Source organism: Podarcis melisellensis (assembly GCF_964234715.1).
Source record: "Podarcis melisellensis genome assembly, chromosome: 12".
NCBI classification, from domain to species: Eukaryota; Metazoa; Chordata; class Lepidosauria; order Squamata; family Lacertidae; genus Podarcis; species Podarcis melisellensis.
The window spans coordinates 8,949,218-8,965,668 of NC_138544.1; the positions used below are offsets into that span (position 1 = coordinate 8,949,218).

The following is a 16,451-nucleotide window of genomic DNA, read 5'->3' on the forward strand; positions in this document are numbered from 1 at the left end:
TGCCAGCTCCCTCGGCCTGAAGTGAGATATATGCCACACCCCATAGTCAAGTGTGACTGGACTTAACTATCCAGGGATCCTTTACCTTTAGCTGTCCTTTCTCCACTTCAGAATGCAAGAGCATGACCTGCCACTGTTGTCCTAGGGATTGAGACTCATTTCCCCTAATTTACTCTTGTGATCTTGATAAGGGCAAAGCTCTGCCATGTAAGGATCTTTGCCTATTAGAGATGCTACTTTTATTAACGTGATCCAACCTAAATGATAACGGGGTTTGGTAGCAGCATTTATATTCCTCCATATGAAGTGCCCTCAGAGCTCATAGTGCTCTCCCCAGCATTGGCAGTGAGAGATCCAGCATATTTAAAACATGCACTAATTTATCTATCACCCACATTTTCTAAAATTCCCCCATTGACAGGGAAAAGTGGCTGCCACTAAGGCTGTACTTGTGCCACTCAGTTGGCCTAAGGTGCTTTGGTTTCATGAGGGAGGTAGTCCTTTAACTTTAACTCTTTTGCCTTTAACTCACTCTTTCCATTCCCAGCCCTAAATGCAAGATTTCAGAATGTAGTTTTGATACAGGGGAAAATAACAAATGAAGACTGTACCTGTTGAGTAGTAAGATCAGAGTCTTCCATTATATACTGTTTTCTAATGGAGTAGAACATGGCACATTCTTTACTCAAGGTATCAAAACATTCCTTTTCTTCATCCCAGTTTACCTGGAAAAGAAAATGTAACTTCAATAAATACAGTAAGCCTACAGCAGTTACATATCCAATTGCAGCAATTTCTACATACGAAAATCTAATGTGGAGTTGGAGGCAAAGATCAGTCACATAGGAGGAAGTTTTCAGCAGCACTCTTGTAGGCAACTAGTATTGGCTCAATTGATCAGGACAGAAAATCTCCTTAATGCAGAACTGTTACTCACTTTTTTTGCAGCTAGCATAAGCACATGAGTTTCACTTTAGACTGAACAAAAAATGAGTTTCTGTGAGAAAAAGGAATGTGACTAAGCAAGTACCTAAGACTGACCCAACTGCATTAGTCAAAATGAAATAATTCTACGTGAATATGGCTTCACTACTTCATGCTGAATATTGACATACCTCTGTGGCCAAACGAAGGACAAACATAGGCAGCCCTTCCAGTGGAGGGACGTAATTATCTATCAGGAGTGGTAGTCCTGTAAGATTTCCCATCTGTAAATAGAATGTTTCTCCATTATTTTGATGCTTATTCTCCTATGTATACATCAATATTTGGTTCCTAAGCCAAGGACTACAAATATGGCATAATCTACCTGCTGTCTGCTTGTGACATTTTTTGTATTTTCTGTTCTTTGGAACTAGCGTAGTATCCCGTTTTATTTATCTGTATCCTTTACCAAGGTGAAACAAAATTCATACATAAAACAAAAAAGATTTCGGCTCAGCTGGTGTGGCATACTACTACTTTCTGCCTTTCTGTTTGGTAATAATAAATTTATTGCTTTCCTGTAGCTTTTGTATCCCCACTCCTCCCCAGTGGCCCAAAACTGCTACTTATATAGTTTATTTATTGACAGCATTCAGGTGATCATTACTCAGATGAATAATCAGAGATACGATCAAGTCTTATTTTCTCATGTGCAGCCAATTTGCTAAAAGTGAAGACATCTGGAAGAATTTACAGAACAATAGCTCTGTGTTACCTCCATACTGGGAAACAGTAGTTAAGGACTTGCAATAAAACTAAGATATTCATCCAACTCTAAACCACTGTTATCCTAGCATTAAGGCATAGTTTCCTGGTTCAGACATAATAGGAAGCTATATTTAACGGTATACTTTTTGGTTTCCATGAAATGAGGAGTGAAGCTGTTGTTTGTAGGTGTATTAGAGTGCTGGTTCATATCTTCTTAAGATCATCTGATAATTCAATCTTGCTCTGTACTCAATGGATATTGCAAAATGCACAGTACAGCAGCTAATGACTAAACCACCCCAGGATAGAAAAAGGTAGTTACTTCATCAATTTCAAGAGAGAAATAGTCTTTCAGCATGGCACTCTTCTTTGTTAGAAAGTCAACAATGTATTCAGCGAGGCCTTCCTTTGGACCATCATCTTCTGTCCAACCACTTTCATCATTCTCCAAGGCTAACATAGCTAGATCATAGAGTGGAGCTGGTTCCTAAATTTACCAAAAAAAAATAGCACAAATCATTACCTGTCATTCATGCACTGATCTGACTTTTCCACAGCTTGGGGGATGGAGAAGTATCTGCTTCTTTAAAAGGACTGTAACTCTATCAAGAGGATGCTACCTCCTATCCATCCGATCTAGGGAACCACCTACTAACAGTGTTTTAGTTTATTTGGATTGAGCTTCAGCTTCACATCCACTGCCTGCAGATGTAAAGGAGAAGTAGAGTCGTGTGTCATCAGCATATCGCTGACAACATATTCAGCCCACTGACCCCACTCAGCGGTTTCATTGTTAAATAGTAAAGGGGATAAAATCAAACCATGGGGAACCCTACAGTGAAGGTTCCACGGGGCTCCTCAAGAATCACCCTCTGGACACGTCTACCCACAGCAAAGTGGAGCCAATCCCTAATTCAGACAAAGCACTTGGATCTGGCCTGTGACCTTGCCCAAGAACCTTGCCCAAGTAGAGGAGATTGGCAACTGGACAGTAATTACCGTATTTTTCGTCCCATAGGACGCACCTAGTTTTTTTTTTGGGGGGGGGGGGAAATAAAGGTCGGGGAAACCGAACCAGGTCGAGGAACAGCAGGATGGCGGCGCTGCGCCTCCCTGCTGTCCCACGAGCTTGTGGGGCTGGCCGATGTCTGTCCGGCGCGCGGGGCGCTCTGCTTCAGGGTGCCCTGCCCGCCGGGCAGCAGGCTGCTATCTGCAGCGTGGGGAGCCCTGCGGGGAACTCCGGCAGGGCTGCCTAGGCTGCAGATGTGTTCCCAAAGTGCCAGGTGCTCTGCTTTCAGGGTGCCCGACGCTCTGGGAAGCAGGCTGCTATCCGCAGCCTAGGCAGCCTAGGCTGCGGATGTCTTCCTGAAGCCTGGAGAGCGAGAGAGGTCGCTGCACACCTCTCGCTCTCCAAGCTTCAGCGAAAGCCTGCATTCGCCCCATAGGATGCACCCAGATTTCCCCTTCACTTTTGGAGGGGGGAAAGTGCATCCTATAGGGTGAAAAATATGGTACTTAGGTTTTCCAAATACAAGGAGTGGTTTAACCACTGCCTCCTTCAATCAGGCAGGAACCATCCCCTCTTGTATGGAAGCATTGATCAGCTCCCTGGCCCAGCCAGTTGTCTCCTCCCTGCTAGCTTTTATCAGCTAAGAGCAGGCAAGAGTCCAAAGCATCAGTGACCAATCCAAGCACCTTGTCCATGTCCTCAAGCCTTACTAACTGAAACTCATCCACTGCAACAGGACTAGACAGTGCTCTGGACACCTTTTGAGATTCATCTGCTGTAACAGTGAAGTCAAGGTCCTGGCGGATGCAAGTGATTTTATCCTCAAAATGCTTTGTAAACAAAGTCACAGCAAGCTATTTTAGGTTCTGTCACCTCCTTCGGACCAGACTGTAAAAAAACCCATATTACCTGGAAAAGCTATGCTGGACAGCATATTGAGGATGCAATGGAAACAGCAAAGTATTGCTGCCTTCACTGCCACTAAGTAGGCTCAATGATGAGCCTCACCAGTGTTCAGTTGCATTCCATTGGAGTTTGCTTTCACTTACATTCAAACCATCTCCCAGCTTGTATCCTCACAAGGAGCCAAGCGGGCTGTACCAAGTGGGAGAGGGCGCTCAGGGGCAATTGTTTCAACAGCCCAAGCCATTCAATTCAGTTTTTTCCATTGGCTAATCAAAATAATTTTGTTGCCCCGTGATAATCTGGGCTCTGGATGTAGAAGTGGCTGCACCACAAACCTCTCTGCACCACCACCAGATATTGGGTAGGATTGCTCTACCCAATATCTGATCTATATCTTAGTAAGTTATATATAAGATAGATAACTTAAGCGTATACTTACTGACAATCTTAAAACGCCAAAGTTTCCAAAGTCATAGATAAGGATCTGATAGAACATTTCTTGACTTTGAGAAAGGAAAAACAAAGAGTTAGCTATTTGCTCATGGTCCACTCTGTAATACTGTCAATGAATAGAAGCCTTGATATGGAATTCCAATGGCAACTAAAATCTATGGTTTTAGCTATGAGTGGGAAGTATGTATTTTTCTAGAGCACAGCAGTTATGATAAAATATCCAGCATTGTTTAATGAAACAGATAAGCTTCCCAGTAGTGGAACAGATGCAGGGGGAAGGGCTGTAGCTCAGTGGCAGAGCAGCTGCTTCTTATACAGAAGATCTCAGGTTAAATCCCTGGCATCTCCAGGCAGGACAGGAGCTGGGAAAGACAAAGTCTGGTGAGCTGCCACTCAACTAGATGTAGCAATGACTCTGTAGACGGCAGCTTCCTATGTAATCCAATATTAATTAAAGGGCAAGAACACATCACTGACTACAATCCTTATGAAACTTAAGAACATTACAAGTATTAATGAAGCGGAGCTGGTATAAGAAGCAATATACGTATAAGTAATCATAAAAGACAAACACAATTACATTACAAATAAGGTTAGAAAATTTATCACTTTAAAAACTGCCATTCCCATTTCCATTTATAAAACTCAAAGCAGTTCAAAATATACATTATAAAGTCATCTGTTAGCAGATGCAATGATCCCAAACTACAGGGTGAGGCCAACTTACCCCAGCTGCACCCACAACTCCCTTTGACATCAACCACTCTTTGGTCTTCTAGGAACAGATTCCACTCATATTACCCTCTGTGTTTTCTACTTCTCATATTCATATATATATATCTAGAGAGAGAGAGAGTTTATCTCTCTCAAGCCTTTCTGGGAGGTTCATCAACTCTTTTTCCTCTGATGACTAGGATCCAGGCAATATCTTCAGGGTCCTAATGACCTATGATTTCACTCACTGTTCCTCCACAGCTGCAGCTGTCCATGTGTTCCTGTTATTTTGGGGCAGTGACCCAAAAGTACTAAAAAGTTAAAAGCTACAGCACAGCCCACACCACTCCATTTGGAAATTTACTCAGTGATGATTATTTTCTTCCTTTCTCAAGCTACTGGATATTATTTGTCTTGATTAAAACAATATATTTAACTTTGTTCTGTTACCTGAGTTTTGTGGTACTGAGCAGATACAGTTTTGTCTGATACTGCACCAACGCCCACTGAGGGTTAACACATCCAACAAAGGAATGATCACGTATCATCTCTTGAAGATCTGAAATAACCCAAATCACTTGTGTTTAGTACAATACAGAAGAATATCCTTCCCTTTAAGAACTCAACTATTCTATTTACTAAAATATTTAAAGCATTATGGACTTCAAATATCAACTCTTATTCAATTTCATATAACCCAATTGGAGCCTAATCCTTTTTACTCAGAAAAAAATGCATTTTGGAAAGCGGTTTAATCGCTGCCCATGCTGTTCTTACAAGTTGCATGTACTTTCCTTCTGTGAAATTCCTTGGAATATGCTTCCTCCAGCAAACCTACATGTTCCCGTGTGCACTAATTTTCAAGTGCTAGAAATTAGTAGTTTCCTCCAATAAATATTTTGGCAATTACAAAGCAGTTATATCAGACCTCTTTTGGAATTCAAGCCAATATAGTCCAAAGTACTCCAGATAGTTAACACGGTTACTGAGAGTACTGAACTTGCTACTCTGCCAAAAATCTCAAGAAGCCCATTCCACAAACCAGGAACTGGCTTTCAAGCAGTTTGTAAGATTGTTTAAATCCAAAAACTTTATTTTAACCAATGTATTTGTCCATTTAAGCTTTCTTTAAAACTCAGTTGCCTCCAACCAGCTGAGCTGGCAAATTAGAAACTGGGTGCTAGTTTATATTTTTCCAGACTGTAGGTAGCCTAGTGGTGTTAACTACCTGTGTCCAGGTACTAAAATGAAGGAAAGAGTACTGGATCCATAGTACTTCCACTTCATACTACAACTATTAATTAATTTAATGCCTATTAAACTTCAGCTGCTTCTATTACAGAAGAATTTTGCTCTGAACAATACAAGCAGCAGCTGAAAGGAAGCCACCCACATAAAGAATTTGCAAGCTATTTTGTTTCCTTCAAAATAAATATTTACTGGACCTGAGAGCAGAATTCTGCTCCATTCTTCTGAACTGCTTATGTAATGGGGTCATGAGCAGCTGCCAACAGTGTTCTCAATCAATGCCTACTTCATGAGTGACTATTTCCAAACAGGATCAACAAATTGCAGCAGCCTAGTCTCCATGTCCAACTCTGACCCTTTCTGTGCTGTTCATATTTTCCCCCTTATCCCTACATCTCTAGCTCTAGTATATAAAGTTTTGATTTTCCAGGCTGATTTTTTAGCAGAGTATTAGCCTTGAGTGCAATTTAATACTTCATAGTTTAGTAAAAATAAAAAATAAAGAGCATTCCTGTCATAGGAGATAGTTTTTATAAATCCTGTAATGCAAGTTATGCTATCTTAGTGGGTCTAAATTTGCACATGAAACACATGCTATCTTAGTGGGTCTAAATTTGCACATGAAACGGTAATAGCAGAACATGCATACTTGCATGTGCCCGATTACTAATTTCCTCTTGAAGGGTCGCTATGCTAGTTAGGTTCACAATTCTCCTTCTTGGAACGCAGGCAGCAGTCATTTCCTGTTTTTGCTGTTCTTCCATTTCCACATCACATTTTGTTCGCTGCCTCTTTCTGGAATATGAAAAGGAAATGCATTTTGTTCTATTTGACGTGTATACAAGTCAAAGCAGAGTGCTGTGATTAACTCTGGAGTAATTAAACAGGTATTTGGTTAAGTAGATTCAAAAATACATTTCACACTCAAAAGCTACATTTACCAGAAAATCTGCCCAAGTCTTATGGAGCCAAACTATGCCAGCAAAATTTGGCCACAAGCAGAAATAGATGCTAGTGAGTGCTTCTAGACCCAGTCTTAATCTGCCAAGGTGACCTATTATGCTGGTCCTTTTTATTAACTAGACGTATTTATTGTTTCACTCTGCTATTGGTTTTAACATTTCCAAGTGTTTTACGGAGGATAGCTTGTGTGGTTTTTATTTAGTGCTATTATTCCTGAAAAAGAGGTGATCAATGTGTTAAAGAGAACTAAAAAGACAACACGTCTTAATTCAGCCTAGGGGCAACCCTTTCCCCCCCCAAAAGAATGTCAAAGACAGAAAAGTGCTCGGATTCAGGAGCATCACCTAGCAAAGAGGAGGGAGAATAAGGTGCCGAGTTCTCGTCAACTTAGAAATGCTACTGCACAGAGATTGCTCATACCTAGCAGGTAGAGCTTCAAGAGGTGCTGGTTGGCTTTCTGTTGACCCTTCTGCAATCTCCACAGCTTCTAGTCTCAGATCTCTTGAATTCAAGTCACTGCAGTCTTCCATCTCAGCATCTTGTAGTCCAGTTCCCTTGCAACTTTGCTCGTTGTTGTTATCCTGGGATGTCACTGCAGAAAGTTCAGACGGCCTAGGTTTATTTGCTGGCTGAAGAAAAGCATCCAGTTTCTGTTCCCGGGAATCAGTGCGGACCATCTGACGGGCACAGACCTTGTCTCCCCCTTGATTAGTTGAAGAACTTGCTGATTTAACAACATCGGTGGAAGAGGCAGTAACACCTGGCAGCAATGTCTTAAAGGAAGAGATGAAAGAGAAGCAATTCAGTATCTGGAACTGTGCAAGTCTCCTTCTAAGCTAGTTGGAGAGCCGGATAAGCACAATTCATGGGCATCACATAGCTGCAACTATAACATAATCTACCTGTGTGGAGTAGCCATTACAGATTATGCCAAACGTAACAGCCTGCTCTTTACAAGTGATGAGGCTCTAACAAAAGCATTGCGGGGGATTGGCCTAGATGACCTTTGGGGTCCCTTGCAAATCCACAACTGTATAATTCTGAGTACTGCTTTCTAGTTGAAGACCAAATGCATACAGAAATCTTGATCCCATTTGCACATATAAAGTGAATCACAACTGGCTACTTAACATTGATTCTGTCCATTATCCCCTTTCTGTCAGATAGAATCATGTTAATGCCCTTTATCAGTGGTTTTCAAATGTCCCATCATCAGTATATTCCATATTTGCCTGGCATGAAACTTCTGTCGGTTCAACTGAGGCCACTTTATCTGTTTGTGTGCAGCACTGGTCTGTCTTTGGACCCTTTTTTGTGTAAACCACTAATCTATGTTAAAGAACACACCTAAAAATGACGTTTTGTATTGTTAAGTCCAGCTTATCCAAAACATTTCATTGGACAAAACAAATCCAAATCCTGAATGTAGAGCACTCACTCTCGCAACCACCAACAAAGCAGACTGGTTAGCCTTTTCCTTTTCGGTGACATGCTCAGATTCACTCACCTGTGTAAAATATACCCTTGATGAGTTAGAGCCCAACAATTTGCTCTCTATGTGTTGCTGTACACTCTCCAAAATGCTGTCTTCATGCAGAAAATGAACTTCATGCTTTGTGGGATGCACATTCACATCCACGTTCTGAGGGTTTATTTCTAGGCTGCAAGACATTTTGAGAACACCATGCAAAGTTAATCAAAAGAATGGCAATTCAGCAGATTTGATAGAGTGGGTGCCTGTGGCGATCACACAGGGTCCCCGGACGTTTCACCGTCTATTGATCCCTGTGCCACCACTTTATTTCTCACTGCCACCACCCAGGCCCTACCTGGTACAATACTGAGTCCAGACAGGGTTAAATTGGAACATAAACTTCTGTTTATCTATTGCAGTTTAACAAGCATGTGGTTTCATAAACGGTAGTGGTCAATTACAATCATGGGGTGCCTATCCAGACCTATAACTTCCGCTACCTGCTCTCGCTCACTAAACCACCTCTCAGATATTTACTTGTCTCCCTAGCCCCTAACTAGCTTATTTTGCTACTAACTCAACCTGCCCACAAACTCTATCCCAATTCACTCCCACACCAACCAACCACCCAACTCTCAACAAACTCCTCCCTTTGCCTCTCCCAGACCTGGTTTTATAGTCTCTCTGACTCCACCCCCCTGGGTTCTGATTGGGTAACCTGTTTAACTATTTCACCTCCAGCACTCTCATATGTTAACGTCACAGTGCCACAGCCACAGAGTTTAGGGTGCTCTGTGTTTCTCAGAGATTGGATCCTTGTTTGTAGTGCTTTTGAGTTTTTAAAACTGCAGAGAAATAACATTTCAAGCCTCTTATTTATTATTGAGCTGATGATTATTTAGCTCTTGTATCACCTGGAAATTAAAAAAACTAAAATATGACTTCGTACTCATACTGCAATAACATTAGGAATATTTTTGATGTACATGCATGTTAGGGTAATGATAAACTCTAGATTTGTACAGTGGTACCTCGGGTTACATACGCTTAAGGTTACAGACTCTGCTAACCCAGAAATATACGAGTTAAGAACTTTGCTTCAGGATGAGAACAGAAATCGCGTGGTGGCAGCAGGAGGCCCCACTAGCTAAAGTGGTGCTTCAGGTTAAAAACAGTTTCAGGTTAAGTACGGACCTCCGGAACGAATTAAGTACTTAGCCTGAGGTACCACTGTACTTGGTTTTTATTTAATAAAAACAAATGATAGCAATCACTGCTTAGAAAGGCTAATTTTGTTTAACTAAGGTTAAACAAAATCTTGCCCATTTTTACTCAAAAGTAAGGCCCGCTGTGTTTAGTGGGGCTTACTCCCTGTGTGCATATGATTGCAGCCTAAATGCATTTTTATCTTTTTCCTGGTCACATGACCCTACATAGAAAAATTTTTTTACCTTATGTATAAAAATGGATGTGTATTTTTAGGTAAATAAGCCGCATATACAGTTTCTATTGCTTTTCGCAAAGCATTTGACTCAACTAGGCGATCTAGGGAGGAAAAACATAAAAATCAGGGGAGACAGGTAAGCAGTATACATTACTTTCTGTATAATACAACTTCTACACCCATCTCTGATCAGTCTAGACCTTCACTTTTTTATTTATATAACCAACTGGAAATATATGGTAACAATTAAAAGGCAAATGTTACTTTATCATCAACAGTCCTCAGAATGTATCTGCAATTTTGCATGTTCATGACACCAGATGCCACACCCTAATCCTAAATAACCTTCCCATGCATATGTTTACTTTACAAATAAACACATTGCCTTGGAACTGATTATTTCAATGACACTTAAATGCACTTCACTTTCTTTGGATTAACAGCTAATGTCTGTACTGCAAAGGATTATCTAGCGAAAGTGTAAAGAATGGATTAACCGCCCTGCCCTAACCAAGCAGGATACCTACACTGGAAGACAAAGCTGGAGCACTGAGAGGTGCAATATTTTAGGTCTACTTGTCTGTATCAAGTAGAAAGTTAAGAAAGTCAAACAGGGGCTTATATTTCTTTCAAAGACCTTGAGTACAGCAGTCCTATACTCAACTTAATTGTTTCTTCCTTCTGGTTTTGGCAAGTCAGTTTGCAGTTATGTGTGAACTCAGACTCAAATATGGTATATTAAATTATATCAGGGGTAGGAGAAATGTAAATAAGGCCAATATATTTCAGATCTGACACCCAATGCACCTCTTGGGTAGATGAGTCTAAAAAGCCCAGAACACGTATTTTCATGGCCCTCTAGCAACTATAGTTATGTTTTTGGATTAACTCTGAAGTATATACTTGATTCTGACCAAACTAAGCTTCCTTGGAGCATAGGCTTTTTAATGAACTATCTGAAACCAAAAGAGAGCATTCGTTCCCAGATGTGATTTCCCCACCCCAGTTTCCTACCCCACTGTAACATCCTGTCTGAAACAGGCCAGTTTCTCAGCTATGTTTCTTACAAATACAGTGGACAAACACCGTAAATTCTGACAAAGAAAGTGAGTGGGTTTCCAGATGGCAGTGTGCCCCAGCTGTTGGGTACCAGAGGGGAAACAAAATTACCACCACCTCAAGAAACAGTATTGTTTAGTACAGGAGTTTGGCAGCATCAAATGGTTAGTTTCACTGTTTCCATCTGAGCTGAACCCGGTGAACTGGGACAGCAGCAGCAGCAGTTCTTGCTGCAAAAGCGCTGCTTCCATGTGGCTTGGAAATGCCTGGCACGCCAATTCTGCTTGGCTGACCCTTAAAAACTCCTCTGTCTGAAATGACCCTTACTATCAAAGCAGAGCAAATGTGACTAATATGCACAATACATTAAAACAGCAAAATTTGGGAGTTTAGGAAGTAATCCCTGACCCTTTAAAACACATAATAAAATCAAGAAATAAAGCCAGGAGACAAAAGCAACCCTTTCTTTCTCTAGACAGCACTTCACTGTCAGCACTGCTAAGCACTGCTCACCACCATTGTTTAATAGAGAGTGTTGCCTTGTTAAGACTACAGAAAATTTCATAGAATCATAGAATTATAAGGAACCCCAAGAATCATCTAATCCAACCCCTAGAACACAGAGAAATGTGTACTTTGGTACTTACGGTTTATGAAAAGCAAGAATATGCATTTCTTTACTGAATAGTTTGCATTGGTTACGTAACCCTTCATTTTAAAAGCCAATGTTGCATCTTCACAGCCCACTTCAATCAATTCTCTGGATAAAATTAAAAAGTAATTAATTCCCCCTTCTGTATTCTTAGAAACTATTTCTCTAGGACACAATCAAATCTTCATAGATTTCATATCCATGTATTTATTCAGTAACTCTAATCTGACCAAAAATTAGGGAGCAATAGAACATACTTAAAGCTATTTTATGTCTTTCATAGGGCAAATCTGACTCAATGTTGACTCAAAAGCCAGACTCACTTCACTGGAACCTACTCCCAATTATGGGTACAAAGGCCTGCTCTCTTCCAAATTCAAATTTCAGAATGCCACAGAGATAAATATCTGTATTTAATTAAATTCATCATATAGTTTGTCAAATTACTCTTAATTAGAGACTGTGTCGTTACAATGGCCCAAACACAGGAACGAGTAAGATTTCATTGTACACAAAATAAATTAATACCAATATATATTGCCTCTTTAATGGTAGCCATTTGTCCCACAACAGTAGTGTTTCATCAGAATTACTTTTCTCCTTTTACTGCCATTTATGGAGAGTGGCCAGATTCACCCCTACCTTTTATAGGGACACATTCTAAGGCGTGGCTCAGATGATAGTCTAAACTAAGCATAAGGCTTAGCAAGCTCTCTGCTCTCTCCCCCCCCCCCTTACTTTGCAAATACATATAATATCCACTGGCTGTTAAATACAAAGCCAGGGAACTGTGATTTATTTTAACCATGGTTAACAAACCAGTTAAATAAATCATGCTGTAGATCAGCCTTTGCCAATCCGATACCTCCAGATGTTGGACTTTAATTCCCATCAGCGCCAGCCAGCACTTGGGAGTGGTAGTCCTACAAACATTTGGAAAGCACTAGGTTGGGGAATGGTGTTATAGATTATCATCTGAACGAGGCCTATTCTTGTAATTAAACATCTAAACACCATGTTGACAAAGAAGGAACAATAGTTCAAGTGCAGCTTCACTAATATATTGAACAAGTGACTTTCTCTCCCTTCTAAGACAACTTTATACAACATAGCCTAGAAATGATTTAACATTAACTTTTACTACAGGTGCCTTCACCCACATTCTTTAAGTAACCAAAGGTCAGATCAAGATGTTTTGTACAGAAAAGGGAGGGTGATTTACAGCTGCGTAAACAGAACTCAGCAATGAACAAGCTATTCTGTATAGTTTTCATTAGAAAAGCAATGCCTTCTGTTCAGTACTGCTTCTGCCAGCATGGCGGAAGTATTGACTGTTCAGCCCTACTACTGTAACTGTCATTTCTAAATTTAGAAAGTCTCACACTGACCTTTATGCCAGTGTTGGCAGGAATCCTAAAGAACAGGCAGCAAACAGTTCTGCTGATTTGCTTTATGTTGTCTGAGTAATGACGGGAGAGAGGCTCTTTCTACAAATACAACTGAAAATGCACTGAGAGGCCTGTTTAAGCAGTGGTTTAAGAGATATTTAATTATTCAAATCACTATCTGTCCAACTTGGTTCAAAAGCCTTTAAAAGGATGTATTTTTTCTGTGAAGTCCTTGACACAGCCCCCTGGCCTCAATACTAGGCTGTTACATATACTGTTAAGTAGACTAGACTGTTAAAGATGCTGTGATCTCCAAAAACAACTCGTGCCAGACAAATCTCTCTCTCTCTTTTTGGACAGAGTTACAAGCTTGATGGATCAGGGGAATGCTGTGAACGTAGTGCACCTTAATTCAATAATGCTTTTGACAAAAGTCCCTCATAATATTCTTGCAGAGAAGTTGATAATATGTGTACTGGGCCAGATAGCGGTCAGGTGAATTTGTAGCTGGTTGACTAGTTGAACCCAAAGAATGCTCACTAACGGTTCATCATCATTCTGGGGGGAAGATGGGGTGCTGCAGAATTCTGTCCTAGGCCCGTTATTGTTCAGTATCTTTATTAATGACTTGGATGAAGAAATTGGGGGAATGCTAAAGGGTCTGGAAACCAAGCCTCATGAGGAACGGTTGGGTATGTTTAGCCTGGTAAAGTAGTGACTGAGAGGAGATATGATAGCCAGCTTCAAATATCTAAAGGGCTGTCACATGGAGCAAACTTTTTCTCTCCTGCTCCGGAGGTTAGGACCTGAGCCAATAGATTTAAGTAACAAAAAAGCAGATTCAGACTATATATCAGGAAGAACTTTGTGATAGTAAGAGCTGTTCAACAGTGGAACAGACTTCCCATGATAGGTAGTGGACTCTCCTTCCTTGGAGGTTTTTAAGCTGAGGTTGAATGGCAATTTGTCATGTATGATCTAGCCGAGATTCCAGCATTGCAGAGGGTTGGACTAGATGCCCCTCAGTCACTTCCAACAGTTCTAAGATTCTACGATTCTAAGCAGGTAGGCAAATCTGAAATAACTACATATTCTTCACCATTTACTATGTCTTCATTTCCCTCTCCTCCTGCTGCCCTGTGTCAAATTCTAGACTTTCTTGATGATGCTTTCCTTAATCTGCTTTAGGAAGTATACTGAAAAATCAATGTATGCTAGAGCTGTTTCCATATGAAATTTTCCTGGGCCTGTTAAAATGTACTCTCAAATGTATCCCACAGCATTTAATGCCAAGACAACTGTTGTCATAATCAGAGGGGTTTTGAGTGCTACTATTATAAAGTGTTTTGAGATTTATTCTTAAGTTAAACTGAATTTTGAGATCAGTGTACCTGCTAACAGCATTTCCAAAGACGGAGCGGATATTGTCAACGGTTGTAGCATTCAACAGTGTTCTAACATCTGCTACGGTATCACCTTGCTAAAAAGAGAATATTTAGATTTGCATTTACTAATGTTTCTGATGTATTATATGAAGATATTTAGGCAACCTAAAAGGCATGTTGAATGGAAATTTACATTTACCAAAACAAATTGGATTTATCAAAACAGTTGCATTGTACTGCCAGTGAACAACATTTTGCCATCTTGTTGTGCATCTCCTCATAAGAACCTGGGTTCAAAAGGCCATTCTGTCTAGGAAGGAGAACTGCTAAGGTGTGGTTTTTTTTTGAGGGGGGGAGAGATATTAAGGACAAACCAGGAGATAGCGCACTTGAAGTTCCCAGCCAAACCGCAAATGAAATGGACAAGGAAAAGCATTGACACAAGGCATCCCTTCGGTCCAACCTAATGAAAGCCTCAGTGAGAGAAAGGAGCCTCTGGAGAGCCTACGATTTGCATCCTTCAAAAGTAGTACTTTCAACACTACCTAAAAACTAGACTTCTTTTACTAAGCAGGAACAAGACAACTGACTTTCTTTTTTGTGCCATTCAGGACGAAGCATTCTTTTAGTCTTGTAATCCAAGGTTATAACTACCTCTGAACCACTGAGCTCAACCAGTCTCCCCACAGTCTTCTGAGTGTGTCCTTTGTTAGTTTTGTGGTCAGACACTCTGGCTTGCTTAGAAGAAGAGGAGGAGGAGTTTGGATTTGATATCCCGTCTTTCCCTCCCTTTAAGGAGTCTCAAAGCGGTTAACATTCTCCTTTCCCTTCCTCCCCCAGAACAAACACTCTGTGAGGTGAATGGGGCTGAGAGACTTCAAAGACGTGTGACTAGCCCAGAGTCACCCAGCAGTTGCATGTGGAGGAGCGGAGATGCGAACTCGGTTCCCCAGATTACGAGACTACTGCTCTTAACCACTACACCACACTGACTTAGATAAATGTTGCCTAATTTTGTCTGAAACTCCAGCTTTGAATGCCCTTTTTCTGTATTCCCATGTAGCCTGATTTGTAAAATCTGCCACAGTGGAGGAAAGAATTTTCTTCATGCCTTCATTTTGGATTTTCCCCAAGGATTCCTGCACCCTGCCATGTTTGGATAGCTCATAAAAGGAAAGAAAGGTATAACTATCCATCTTGTCAGCTTTTCAATCTTTACTGCAATTCTCCCTCCGCCCCAACAACTTTTCTTCCAGCAAGCTGGGGCTAGCTGCAGCCCCAGTCCTCCCTCTATTCCCTCTTGTCTCCAAGACAGCCTTCACAGTTATAAAATTGCTATTTGTTATACTTTGTCAAAAAAACCTCAACTTTTGAAAAGGGTCTGATCTCATCTCCATTGCTACTTAAACTAAACAATCTAAAGTTAGGTAAAGGTAAAGGTACCCCTGCCCGTACGGGCCAGTCGTGTCCGACTCTAGGGTTGTGTGCCCATCTCACTTAAGAGGCCGCGGCCAGCGCTGTCCAGAGACACTTCCGGGTCACGTGGCCAGCGTGACGAAGCTGCTCTGGCGAGCCAGCACCAGCGCAGCACACGGAAACGCCGTTTACCTTCCCGCTATAAAGCGGTACCTATTTATCTACTTGCACTTAGGGGTGCTTTCAAACTGCTAGGTGGGCAGGAGCTGGGACCGAAAGACGGGAGCTCACCCCGCCATGGGGATTCGAACCGCCGACCATACGATCGGCAAGTCCTAGGTACTGAGGTTTTACCCACAGCGCCACCCGCTGAGTGTTTTACTATTTTTGTTTTGTTGGTTGATTAAATATATACAGTGGTACCTTGATTTAAGAACAGCTTAGTTTATGAACAACTTGGATTAAGAACGCTGCAAACCCAGAAGTAGGTGTTTTGGTTTGTGAACTTTGCCTTGGAAGCAGAACATCTTCCGCTTCCTGTTCAGTGTGTTCCATTTGTTAATTGAGTCCCCGGCTGCTATGGAAAAGCACGCCTTGGTTTAAGAACGCTTTGGTTTAAGAACAGACTTCCGGAACGGATTAAGTTTG

The 16,451-nt window shown here is 41.1% G+C and overlaps 1 protein-coding gene across 2 annotated transcripts in view; it reads right to left on the reverse strand.

Moving 5' to 3' along the window:
* MLH1 (mutL homolog 1) overlaps positions 1 to 16,451 on the reverse strand; it is a gene marked incomplete at its 3' end in the record, with an annotated part of 29,434 nt that overhangs the window by 861 nt on the left and 12,122 nt on the right. The window contains exons 8-18 of one of the 2 annotated variants that reach the window (XM_081931068.1): positions 14,394 to 14,478; positions 11,610 to 11,722; positions 9,911 to 10,004; positions 8,493 to 8,646; positions 7,406 to 7,758; positions 6,672 to 6,817; positions 5,225 to 5,333; positions 4,047 to 4,110; positions 2,015 to 2,179; positions 1,116 to 1,208; positions 612 to 725 (exon numbers count right to left, since the gene is read on the reverse strand). In XM_081931068.1, the coding sequence (XP_081787194.1) occupies positions 612 to 725; positions 1,116 to 1,208; positions 2,015 to 2,179; positions 4,047 to 4,110; positions 5,225 to 5,333; positions 6,672 to 6,817; positions 7,406 to 7,758; positions 8,493 to 8,646; positions 9,911 to 10,004; positions 11,610 to 11,722; positions 14,394 to 14,478 (1,490 nt within the window). Of the gene's footprint in view, positions 1 to 611; positions 726 to 1,115; positions 1,209 to 2,014; positions 2,180 to 4,046; positions 4,111 to 5,224; positions 5,334 to 6,671; positions 6,818 to 7,405; positions 7,759 to 8,492; positions 8,647 to 9,910; positions 10,005 to 11,609; positions 11,723 to 13,002; positions 13,102 to 14,393; positions 14,479 to 16,451 lie in introns of those variants that run through there. The other variant, XM_081931069.1, reaches the window with a different exon arrangement.